Raw genomic sequence first — 12377 nt, forward strand, 5'->3', positions numbered from 1 at the left:
TTTTTAAAAGTGGAAAAGTAACGTGTTAGTTCTTATTTGCAGCTCTTTCTTTTGTCGTTCTGTGCTAAAGAAGGGCTCATTCTGTTTCTGTATGGAATTCGATTTTCATGGAAAAGGCGGATTGTTGAAACTTGATAATTTATGGACCTCTTAATTTGTAGTGTTCTCAGTGTTCTCCATCGTAACTTTTAACAACAATCCGTGTCAAAGTTCCAGCTCAACATCCAGGTAATAATGACTAGAGAGCGGAATTCTGTTTTTTTTTTTTAGCTAGTTTCTTTTTAAAAGTGGAAAAGTAACGTGTTAGTTCTTATTTGTAGCTCTTTCTTTTGTCTTTCTGTGCTAAAGAAGGGCTCATTCTGTTTCTGTATGGAATTCGATTTTCATGGAAAAGGCGGATTGTTGAAACTTCCACATTTTTTCTCTTATTTTTTTTTGTCCTTAATAATTGGACATTAAATTATGAATAAGGAAAGGTAAACTGTAAGTCGCAATCGATGTGAATATTTTTTTAAATTTTTATTTGGATTTTCCACCGACACAAGGGATGAAATCCCCGGTAGGAAATTAAAAGATAGGAATTGCCCACGGGATAGTGGACAAAGTCAAGCACGGTAAAATATCTGATCCTGCAATGAATTAGATTGGGCAGATCGAGATAGGCCTTGTACATAAGGCTGGTACTTGTCGAAGTCAGATTTAAAAGTATTTCACCCGGTCAGACAAATTTAAGCCAGTTTTCTTAACGGGGAACATAATTCTTACATAGATGTTCCTCTTTCTAACACCTAAATCCATTTAATTTCCGATGTTAATACGACAACTTTACATAAAAAAGTTTAAGAATATCTTAACCCAGTTTCCAATCATTTACCTTCGCAGTCACAGTATTAAGGAAAGGGAAAAAGTTAGCCTTTGAGAAAAATACCAAACCCAAATTTAAAAAAATGAAGTCTTGACTTTGGAGAAAAAAATATTAAAAACAATTCAGAAAAATAGACAACATTCAGCTCTCTAGAAATAAAATATCATTCCGGCCCTTCGTAATGACAAAAGCTCTAGCCACTCATTAGTAGACGGATGAGGGTATTTATAGGTTTCCAATAGAAGATTGGAAGACCTACTAGTCTTAGACCGGTAAGGGGGAGACTAATGTATAAATATAGCTTCTGGGTAAGGCATTACCAATTCTCGATTGGTTTGATGAAACATGATAATGCTCGAAGAATCTCAACACGAAGTGGATCTCACTTTATTGTTATTCTTTAAACACTTTTGAAAAAGAACCTACAGCCGCACCGATCAAGAGTTGGCTTATTTTGGTGGAAAAACTGTTCATATGCTTTCTATATTTCTAGAACTCCGAAATTAAAGTTAGTAGTCAAAGTGTTCCTCAAGTTTTGATAGAAAAATATATTCTGATATTTAAATTCTTACATTTGAACCCCACTAAGAAAAATCCCAATTTTGAAAAAGTTCATTTTGTGGTCGGGACCATTATTTCCAACGTCAGACACCCCAAAGGAAAAGGGGAAGAGGCACGGTAGATTGCTAAATTAACTAGTTGTAACATTTTCTGAAAGCGATTTCTTTTCCGAACATCATGTGACCTGGGTCACTAATTGAACCTAAGATTTTGGTAGAATGAGTCTAAAACAACTCGAACGCATTAAAATTCAATAAAGAGGAATCAGCCCAATCGGCCCTATATTTATTAGATGCTAACTCCAAAAGCGCACCCTGAAGGGCAGAACGTAAACCATATTTCTCGTAGCGTAAGAAGCCTATTTGAAACAGACGAGTAGTTGGATCTGTCTTCAAGTGGAAGGTCTACTGATATTTTTTTTAGGCCCAATCAATTTTCATGAATTATTCATGGCATACAAAGTGTCCATTTATTTGAACCACAAGACATCTCAGCGACCACTTTGAAATTCGAACGGTGTTAACTTGTGAGTGGTAAAACTACCAATTGCAAAAAAACAGAGTTTAATTTTCCTTCGAAATCACTATATCACTATTGCACAATATTACAATTTAATGTTAGTGGCTTAAGCTGTTCCAATTTTTCCATTCATTGAATTAAAAACAATCGGTTTCAAAATAAGAAGTAAAAAAGTAGCATTTGGTTGGTTTTTCTCTATTTGGCTGAGAAAAGAAAGAAAACAGAGTAACAAAAGTTTTAATGGAACTAGATTAGAGCTATTTTCCACTTTTCACTAATAATCCGTCATTTTCCCATATCCTTGTTTTTGCGAATATATGCGAGGGCATTCCAAAAGTCTTCTTTTTTTGCCATTCTGTGTTATTCATAATTCACTGTTCTTATTATCATTATTATTCTTTATTGCGACATATTTGCCATTGGATTATTGGTACCTTTTCAGGTTTACATTATGACATTTGTTCCCCACTACGGCGTCTTCTCTATGGAAGTTTTGGGTTAGTTTTTTTTTTTTTTAGTTTTGAGCTCACTTGAATTACATTATGGCGAAAAAAGACAAATCAAAATGTCTGATGATGTCAAAAAATGAAAAAAAGCAAAATGGCTAACCATTGACATCTCCAATTTCAAATACTCTCCGTAACTACGTATAGCAAAGTGTTCTAAAACAAACCTGAATGAATGGAATTTGTAATTGTGATTTGACTGAATGCCAGAGTACATCTCTTGAAAAATTTACTTTTAGCAAAACGTTAAAGGCATCTGTGGGCGATGATCGAGTAAAAAGTTGTCAATTTCCTTAAGTGAAGCCTTATTAAGTAATTGTTCAAGGACAACTGGAGTCTAGCAAATATTCTTTCAAAAGTTGAGCACGAAACTCACCGACTTGAAAGGTAGTTCTGCAAACATTGTTTTTGTGCGAATGCAGAGCCAAATATCACTGTTTTGTACTTTGCAATACAGACAATGTCATTGGGATTCTGGCATTTGTCGGGGTCAAAAAGAAATCTATCATTCATGTGAGCAACGGAAGTGGAATGCTTCCGAGACTAGAGCGACCTTTGGATAATCAAAGGTTCTGCAAGCCAAAAATTCTTCCGTGTCCCAGTAACCAATCAATGAGGGTATGCAAGGTTTTAACTTGTTATCTCTTTCTTTTTAGCGGAAACTCGGCATTTAGAAACGGAACTTGCTTCACCAATAAGTATGAATGACCGAAAGTCATGATTGTCAGGTTATATGCGTATAAAATTGAGTTATTTGTCAACCAGTGAATGTGTGGCCAAGGGAGGATCAGTCCAAGGATCTTGCGCTTCAGGGTGAGTCTCATCCACGCATTTTTCTCGTTCTGGGAAAAACCAATCCATTACATTTAGGATATCTAAATCAGCTCACCATTACATAGATAGAGGTAACCAAGGGAAACTTCAGGGTGACCACATTGAGAGTGGAGACATGCATTTTAAAGTTGAAATTTCATTCCAAAGTACCCCACTCTGTATTCTTATAGAGACTGCTTCATCCGTTGATGGGCTCAACAGAATATTACTCTCAATGTTTTCCTGGCGAACGTACAATACCAATTCATAAGGTTTGGTTGCATGCTCCCATTCATGATAAAAGCGACTTTGCTCTTCAACTTTTTAGGTTTGGTGTTTGCTGTGTGTTTGTAATCTCGGATGTATCGCGAACAATTAGTGAGAACTGCACATATATTCAGAATCCCGGATTTCCAACGCCACTAACAACCAGCACCGCATTGTCCTACAGCGTGGCCAAGTCCTCCAACGGTAAAACTAAATAAGTTCTCCAAGTTATGGTGAACTGACTAATCCCCGGATCTCACATCCCTTTGCTTTGGGCATTGCAGAACTTATAGAAATAATTAGATTCACCATGCTCTCCGTTCTCTTCTCTCTTGTAGATGTTTGCTTCCTGAGGTAAGCCTTCCACTCGCAAGTTTGTCTTCATTCAATCAAATAAAAAAAGGGGCTTATATTTCGTTTAAAGCATCTTCCCTCCAAGCCCTTCAGATGGGTAGTGTTTCAAACAAAGCATCTCTTTTAACATAATCCGTAAAAGATTTACGAGAGTTGAAAATGTTCGCTGCATTTGGTCAAGAATGCTGGGAGAAAATGCGGAGTGCCCATGCAGTGAAAACATATGATGTTTTGCAGTTAAGCACTTAAGCAACAAAGAAGCATGAGGTCATTTCACATTTTGCCTATGATCTTTTTTTGGATCCTGTAATGTAAAAAGGTAGTTGTTTAGTGCATGTTACGTCTTGACCACCCTGCTCTATATTTTCTGAAAACAGATCTAAATTTGAAAAATTAAAGATTTGTAGCAATGGAATACCAAATTTGAGTTCACCCATATGAGGGTTAAAAGATCGCTTCTTGCTTTGAAATCATTATTCATTATTTCTGAACTTGATCGCTTTTGCGGGGGGGAGGGGGTCGTTTCGGCGAGAAGAGTGGACTTGTTTCACAAATCATTAATATGTACTTTATGTAACAGGCTTGCTGGGGTTATAGACCCTAGCTGGGGTATCGTATTGGTAGAGCATCCGCTCTCCAATTTTTGCGAATCCTGGTTCGATCCAAGACTTGCCAAGTCCAAGCTTCTTTGCGGTATTTAAATTACAGCATAAGTTGCTGCTCTGACAGGTTAAATGGCCAAACCTGCGGTCATTCTCGAGGGTGGGGTAATTATTAATTTAGTCTCTAGCTGTGACGACGAAGCGGGAACATCCTTCAATTGGGACACCCAAAATCAGATGGCAGGCCGAGCGAGAAAGCTGCCATCTGACTTCGTAACAAACAAAACAAAAAAAAACATGTACTGTATGTACTGTTCACATAAATAGTGCATTTATTTTACCACTTTTCACCGCAAAAGGAGTCTCTTCATCGATGACATTTGTCTTGTTGCAATCAATAAATAAGACACGGATAAATGTAACAATTGTTTTGAAACTGAACTCAAAGATTAGTTTTTACGAATCGGGGTTACTAAAAGAAATTCTATTGTCAGAAAAAAGCAACCAAATGTGGTAAAAAGCAAGTCATGTCATTTTGGTCTTTGGCAACACTAGATTAATTTGACATTTAAAGCACAGACTCCTGGAACTTGCCCAACATAGGCTTCTCTAAGAATGCTGAAGCCATCCAACACTCGTGTCAATGAATACATGTTATTCTAGAAAATATGGTGCAAAAAGTCAGTTTGTGTGCTATTTCGAAGGTATTAGTGCCTTTTTTTCCTCTGTTGACCTTGTGAATTTTTCTTAACTTCCATTTTGTTATTTGGTCATTGAGACCTTGGAATGTACTGATCTCAATCACAGTTAAAAGTACAACCCATTTCTAAATCCACCATCCAAAAAGGTATTAATTATTCAACATAACAGCAGTGAAAACAACAACAAAAAATTCTTGCTCGATCCATGCTGTCATCAATTGCTCTGAAATCACCATGGGGTATTTTTATTATTGCTTGACTTTTCACGCTGCTTCTTGGCCTTTGCAGGCGATAAGACTCAAAATATATTGCTACTCGGCGCTTGACAAAATACGTGTGTATTCAATATCTTTTATACTATTCACAACTGCGCATGAGAGATCATTAAAGTTTTAGTGGAGCCATCTTGGCTTTTTTAATTCATCAAACTCGTTCTTTGACAATTATTACATTTGACACTACAAGGCATGAATAGAAAGAACTCATTTTTCTTTGTTCTCCACTTTTAGACTTGACTTTGAGTCGTTTTCCCTTCAAGGGCCGGCGGATACATTGGAAACAAGCGGAGGAGTTTGCACGGACACCTTCGTCGTGACGGTAAAATCTAAATCCTCCAACCCAGATCAAAATTTTGACTATTATCATTCATTCGAAATAAGCCATATTCCTCTTTCCAGACCCAAACAGGTCAACAAATTCCCACGATTTGCGGCCAAAACGCTGGACAACACAGTGAGTAATTCAATTTTGGAACCATTGTTATATTATGCTTTGTTTCAAAGGGGTTCAAACCTGGCAATTGAAGCCTGACTTTCCCTTTTTCTGGAGCTTACTGTAACTGAAAGGAAAGGATAAAATGGATAAAATGCTCACAGTTTAATTGACAGAGCAGTGCTGCATTGGAATGCATGTTTGAAAAGGTCAGGCAGCAATAGGATGTAAATACTAGATTCCTTGTCCACATTGAAAACTCGACTCAGAACGTCAAGAACATTCCACGACCATCATTCATCAGTGAAAAAGTCCAAGGACCAAATTATATTTCTCGCAGGAACATAAAACTTTCAGCTTCATCTCGAGTTTGTTTGTCCAAAGCAAAAAAAATCCTTGCATTTCAAAAGCTCAGCTTTCCACGGATTTTTCCTAAATGATAGGCGGAAAACAACTTGTTAACCAATTAATTCCTTGAAAAAAAATCCAAATACGGTTCGAGGGACTTCCAAAGATAGTATAATAACTCAATAACTCTATCATTTGCCAGTTTATGTTGATATCGGAAACCAAGCTAGCGACACGGCCACTTTGGCCTTCACTTTCACCGGTTCAAGCTCCAATCGTCAATGGGAAATCAAGGTGTCTCAAATACCATGTGGAGCCAATTTTGCGTAAGGAACTCTCTTCATTCTACAAGGATGTGTCATGCACTTTTGAGCAATTTCCTGATATGTAAAAAAAATAATATTTTCCTGATTCCAGCCCTTCGCCCGGATGTCTGCAGTACGTCACAGGTCTAACAGGACGGTTGACAACCTTCAATTTCTTGGACGTCACTGGATCGTCGCACTTGGCCAGTACACAGTAAGTTGAATAAGCATACATTTAGGAAGATATGTCGTAATAACTTGGAAGGCTTTTAGTCCATCTTAAAGCATCTGCATTGGTCGAAGGGCAATCCCTCCATTGGCATAATGGTCCTTGAGCTCTACATCTTCGTAGAGGAAGTTGTATGACAATTTCTTATCACATTCGAACCGTCACCGAGAGTACGTTTGAACATTGAAAGTCTTATACAAAAATTTCATTCCAGATACACACAATGTATCCGGCAGGAAGCCGGTTTCTGTTGCATCCGTTATCAAGTAAGAAGCCTTGAATTTAGCATCCAAAAATTCATGCCCTGAAAATCTGCTCCATATGATCCAGGTTTGTGGAGATGCCAATTCCTTTAGCTTGGACACGACCATGATGGCGGCTGCAGCTGCCGCCCAAACCGATAACACGTGTACTTTGGATTACCTTGGAATTGAAGGTCTGTACAAGTACATATGAACCTTTCAACGAGGAGATGAAACTATGGGTTTGATTGCATTGAATTTAAGGCGCTACCCAACAATGTCAAGTTGGATCTGGAGGATCGACAACGAGCGAAAGATTTTGCGGCAATTTCTTCAGTACTCAAAGTGCTGGCACTGCCAATAGCATTGTCTGTGGTGAGTACTTTGAGTGTTCAACGAACGCCCTTGACACTTGTTGGTCAAGGCAATGCTTCCACTAGTGTATCCTATGACCTTTTGAGGCAATGCCCGTGAATCTAATGATTGTGTCTGGTTTTAGATTGTTCCCCCCCATTTGCGGTCACTGTGCGAACAGATGCCATGCAAGATGCGAACGCTGCTACACAGCCTAACAGAGGTATGTTTGCATTTATTTGCGAAATTCGCCCTGAAAAAGCATCTTATTGCTCTCGAAATGTGCCTTTTTTTATTTATGCTTTTCAAGAAAGCTGAAACTTCCAAGGGTGAGATTGAGATATTGAAAGATTTCTCTTGCCAACCCTAGACGTGTCAATGCTTAGAGAAGAGATGTTTGCTCTTGGATTTTTTGAGGGTCACAGGGATCGATTTTCACCTATCAATGAACTTTATCCCAAGTTTGCGATATGTTACTACCATTTGAATTGCCATTCTTTTCTCCAAGCATTAGACACCAGCTATTCGTATTTCATTCATTCCAGTATGGTCGAAGGCTAAAATGTTGAGTCTAGAATAGTGTTTTGAATATGAATGCAATACCCCATTTTTGTTCAAACAATACATGCCCCATTGTGCTCTCAAACGTTTTGCCTGTATTTACACAACATTCTTGTGAAAATTTACATGAATCTTTTCATTCTAGGTGTTTGTTTGATGTTTGACCAAATTCCTTGTTGAATCAATGGACTCTTCTCCAACAATGAATAATAACCAATGCCAACCAATAAAGCACAACATCATGCTTGATTTCTTGAAGCATCCACATATTTGCCCTTTGGCCGAGTTGAATTCCATAGCGTTACGAATACACTAAAAGAACTCTCAGAATATTCACTGAATTTCAGCGCGTTGCTTGTGAACATTCCGACGATCATTTTACTTGACGTGTTCCTGTGGGGACCGGCAGTCTTCCCTCCAGATAAGGAACACATGGTTTTCCTGGCCTGATAAAAGAGCCATTTAACTTGAACGGAGGGGTAATACAGTGATAGAGCAAGCTGTAAACCCAGTGAGTTGGCTCAAATCGACCTCAACTCCCCCCATCAATGGGTCTTCAGCCCAACTTCTTGGAAGTGATCCACTTCAAGCTCTCGAGATTTTCAATCCTAGGTCAATCATTGCCTAATGAACCTTTAGCCAAAGGCCAGACAAACCTAGTCTTCCTATTGCTTTTTCTGGAGGAAGCGCACTCAAGGCTTAGAAGCTGGCTTTTTTAGTAGGTGCTTCAGTCGACAGTGGTTTCCGGCCAACCTTTTAAGGCCTTGGACAAAGAGCTTTGTAATGGAAGAGGAGAACGTTTACTTATACCTGTATGTACCAATTGTCGTCAAAGCGCGGCGACTAAATCGAAAGGGTGATACTAAGTTTAGAATGCCGTTCCTTGTATATCAGACCTTTTTCGTTCAGTTTTTTAAAATGATGGTTTTTTTAAAAACTATCAAACGTTAACGAGGTGACAAATGAGCACTATAGCAAATATTATAACCTTTAACAACCCAGCATATGAATTATTTTTCGCTTCCGCGGAACTTGATCATTTGAGGACTAAACACCTGATTTATTCTGCCAGGATCCTGATATGTTCCAGATGAGATATCTCCATCCATTTTTATTATTATTTATTTAATAAAGCCACTAGCTTCACTCTTAAGAGCAAAAAAAAAAATGTTTCTTCGATCACGTATAAGAACACTTGACAATTGATTCTGGGCAATTCCTTGAGTTTTGGGTATGTGATGGTTGTCGCATTTTGGCTCTTCAAAATCATGCTTAATATAAAACAATATTTTTCTTGTCTATTGATCGCTCTTTCGTCGGAAAATGATTACTTGAAAACGAATATTGAGACGTACTTGACATTCGAACGCATTTCACGTTTACTTCTCATTTGAGAGATTCTTGCCTATTGAAAATGCCACTCAAAAACACAAAATGTAAATAAGATTATAGGCATGGAAAACATGTAAAATAATGGGGAAGAGAAAAAAACACCGCAAAGCGGCATTGTCTCAGATGAGTATTTCTGTTTCGCTTAGTCGTGAACGTAAATCTCGCTTCTCATCATCGAGCTGGATTTCCCATTCACATATCTCCTCAAAGACATTGATGGCCTTCATTAAAGTACGTTTTAAGAAAGAAAAAATGGGCTTCTTTTGCCAAGTATCGAGTTTGTCTTTTTTCTCGTACCATTGGTATAATTGAAAACTTGGAGAGCGCTCTTTGAGAGAGCTTAATTGTGGGGGACGTACTCTCATTCCTTCCTTGAAGACCGACTTTCAATTATTTTATGTCAAAAAGGATGGTCTTTCATGGCTGGACTTGTGATCTGGCACGTTTTAGAATATGTACATATTGAAAGGAGGCGAGGGAGATTGACAAGTCATTTGAATTAGCAAGTCTTTTATGAGGCTCGTAAAGTACGGCGATTTATATTCAACAGCTTTGCCAATGTCGTCATGGTTCTCCAGGTAGATCAGCAATAAACAGGGTGCTGAAGCACAATCAACGCTAACCAACTTGTTATTTGAAAATAGAACATCTCTTTCTGGCGGAAAACCACTCTTTGATAGTCACTTGAGGAGAAGGATAAGTAAAAAAAAGGCATTTGATTTTTGGTTCATATTGACTTTGAAACACATGGTTGTTTAATGTTGGCATACCTGATAAATGGGAGGCTTGAAAATGCTTTTCGATGAGGTAAACACTACAAGCATGAATGTTTACCATGGAACCTGTCCTTTCTCTCAACCATTGGCTTTTTTTTGAGCCATGTATTTTCAACAGGCCCAGGTTGAAATTTCACACAGTCGACCAAAGAGGAAATTTCAATACCTGTCTAGACAATGAATGAAGGAATATAAGCGCAAGTTAGTGACCCTACTTAACTCTAAAACTCCATCGGAACCATTGTATGCCCTTTTTGAAGAGGGGAGATGTTGATAATAGAACTGATCAACTCCCGGTCAATTAGTACTTTGGTTCATGGGTTTGAACCCAGGTCTCTCACTACCCCCACCCCCACCCATGCCCCATTTCTCCCGAATGCCGACACTAAAACTCAGCATGGACCCGAAGATCACCAACCGATGGGGAAAAACTCACATACAAAGTCGTGCAAAGTGACATAAAGCTGTGATGTCAAAAATGTTCACTTAACAATGGGTGTTTCAAAGAAGATTAATCTTCTTAGTGTCTAAATGAGAAATCGGTATCATTGGATATTTGAACACCCATTGTGATTGAAAGAGGTATTGCAAGTAAATTTGTATACTTTTCGTTTCACAATAACGCCACTTGCTTTTTTATTATGAGGGTGCGATTAAATGCACTTTCTTTGAGATGGAGGGATTAGTAATAGGAGAACCTTGGCGATCTGAGAACAAGTCGGTGGATGAAGATGGAGTTTGATCCTAAAAGGAACGTCAAAACATTCTCACATGGATAAACACATGCCCAACAAGCGGCGATCTCACCCTTTCACTCCGTTAATCTTTTCGTTAATGAAGACTGCCAAGCTTTGAATTCATGAAAATGAAACCAAGACAGACATGTCATTTGTGTAGGCTTTGTATGTATAGCAACTTTATACACACAAACCAATCACTCGGAACACCGGGATAACTTCCGTCATGTCGGGTCACGGTGGGCAATTGAGCTATTTCTGGATTAATAGCGTCGAAAGAAGGATCGTTAAAAAGGATGGATGTTCCTTTGGTCAATCAAACAAAAAGATCGCGCTTCAAAAAGGAAATACGGAGTCCTGTAAGTGAGTTTTTTCTCAGTGTTGTCAACCCTCAGATACGATTACAGGGTGCAATAACATCTAGCGCGTTTGTTGTTCTGTCCGCCACTTCATCGTCATCTTCATCATCCTCATCATTCCCCTGGATTGAAAGAGACTCTTTCGAGTGTTTATCACAATGAGGGTTGATTTCAAATGATTCGAGAGGGTAGTGAATGGATTTCAGGCACTTGGAAGAAAACCTCAGGCTGTTTGACTTCCAATTGAGATAACAAACAGGAGAAAATCTGCACAAGGTGCATAAACACGATCCTCTTTAGTAGGTCTGCCAGTCCAGTAATGCTTGAACCCTCACTTGGCTCGAGAGAGAGAGAGAGAGAGAGACCAGCAGAGTTTTTGGCACAACCCCTTTGACGCGAAGACTCCAAGCCCTAACGCTAACAATCCAAGAAGTTTGGCGACAAAGCTGACTGAACAACAGAACATCAAAGTGATTCCGAGGGGGATTGGCCCTCTCATTTGATCATCGTGAAATCGCCTGAGCGGGGATAAACAAATGTGCATGGAGATGATCGAGAGCATGAAGAGCCAGTGACACAACCAGGCTTGTAGTTTATGGCCGAGCATAAATTTACAAGTGACTTGGATTTTATGCCTTGCATCTGCTCAAGGTGAGGTGGAGTATTGTACTTCAGGTCTCTATGTGGTTCCTCCATTAACATAGGAGGAGATTTACTGACTCCAACACCGACGTCTCGTGCATTGGGGAGCCTTTAACAATTTGATTTAACGTCACCATCTTTGCCCAACACGCAATCTTGGGCATCATACCAAGGAGAGAAGGGCGGAGGGATTATTCCCTGCAAGCCCATGACGCACTAGATCTCGCTAAATGAGGTCCATTCAATGCCCAATAAGGCGAAAAATTGACTTCAAGCCAGTTCCAGAAAAAGACGTTCTGGCAGCGGAGCCACTAATTATTCGCCCAATTCCAAGAATCAAAATAAGCAATAACCATCTCATTCCTTCATCCAGAGTTCATTGCGGTTGGATCATCTCTAGTAATTATCAGCACGGCATAAGATGAGTCTTGGTTGATTGAGGATTTAAATAGCTAGACCTATCCTGTGAATATCTGTGACCCATTGAGAGGATTGGCGATGAGCCGTAAAAGCATGACGCGCTGGACACCAAG

The 12377-nt window shown here is 39.0% G+C and overlaps 1 protein-coding gene across 1 annotated transcript; it reads left to right on the forward strand.

Annotated features, from left to right (window-relative positions):
• The first annotated feature begins 91 nt into the window (after positions 1–91).
• LOC131883356 (uncharacterized) lies at positions 92–8242 on the forward strand. Its single transcript, XM_059230811.1, has 15 exons — positions 92–116; positions 162–228; positions 3108–3149; positions 3217–3264; positions 3593–3735; positions 3870–3885; positions 5698–5785; positions 5866–5920; positions 6450–6573; positions 6665–6766; positions 6996–7047; positions 7112–7217; positions 7288–7398; positions 7523–7600; positions 8084–8242. Exons 1-15 carry the CDS (start codon positions 92–94, stop codon positions 8116–8118), a joined length of 1092 nt encoding a protein of 363 aa, XP_059086794.1. The 3' UTR covers positions 8119–8242.
• The last annotated feature ends 4135 nt before the right edge of the window (positions 8243–12377 follow it).

The sequence above is a fragment of the Tigriopus californicus genome, chromosome 7 (genome assembly GCF_007210705.1).
Source record: "Tigriopus californicus strain San Diego chromosome 7, Tcal_SD_v2.1, whole genome shotgun sequence".
Taxonomy (NCBI): Eukaryota; Metazoa; Arthropoda; class Copepoda; order Harpacticoida; family Harpacticidae; genus Tigriopus; species Tigriopus californicus.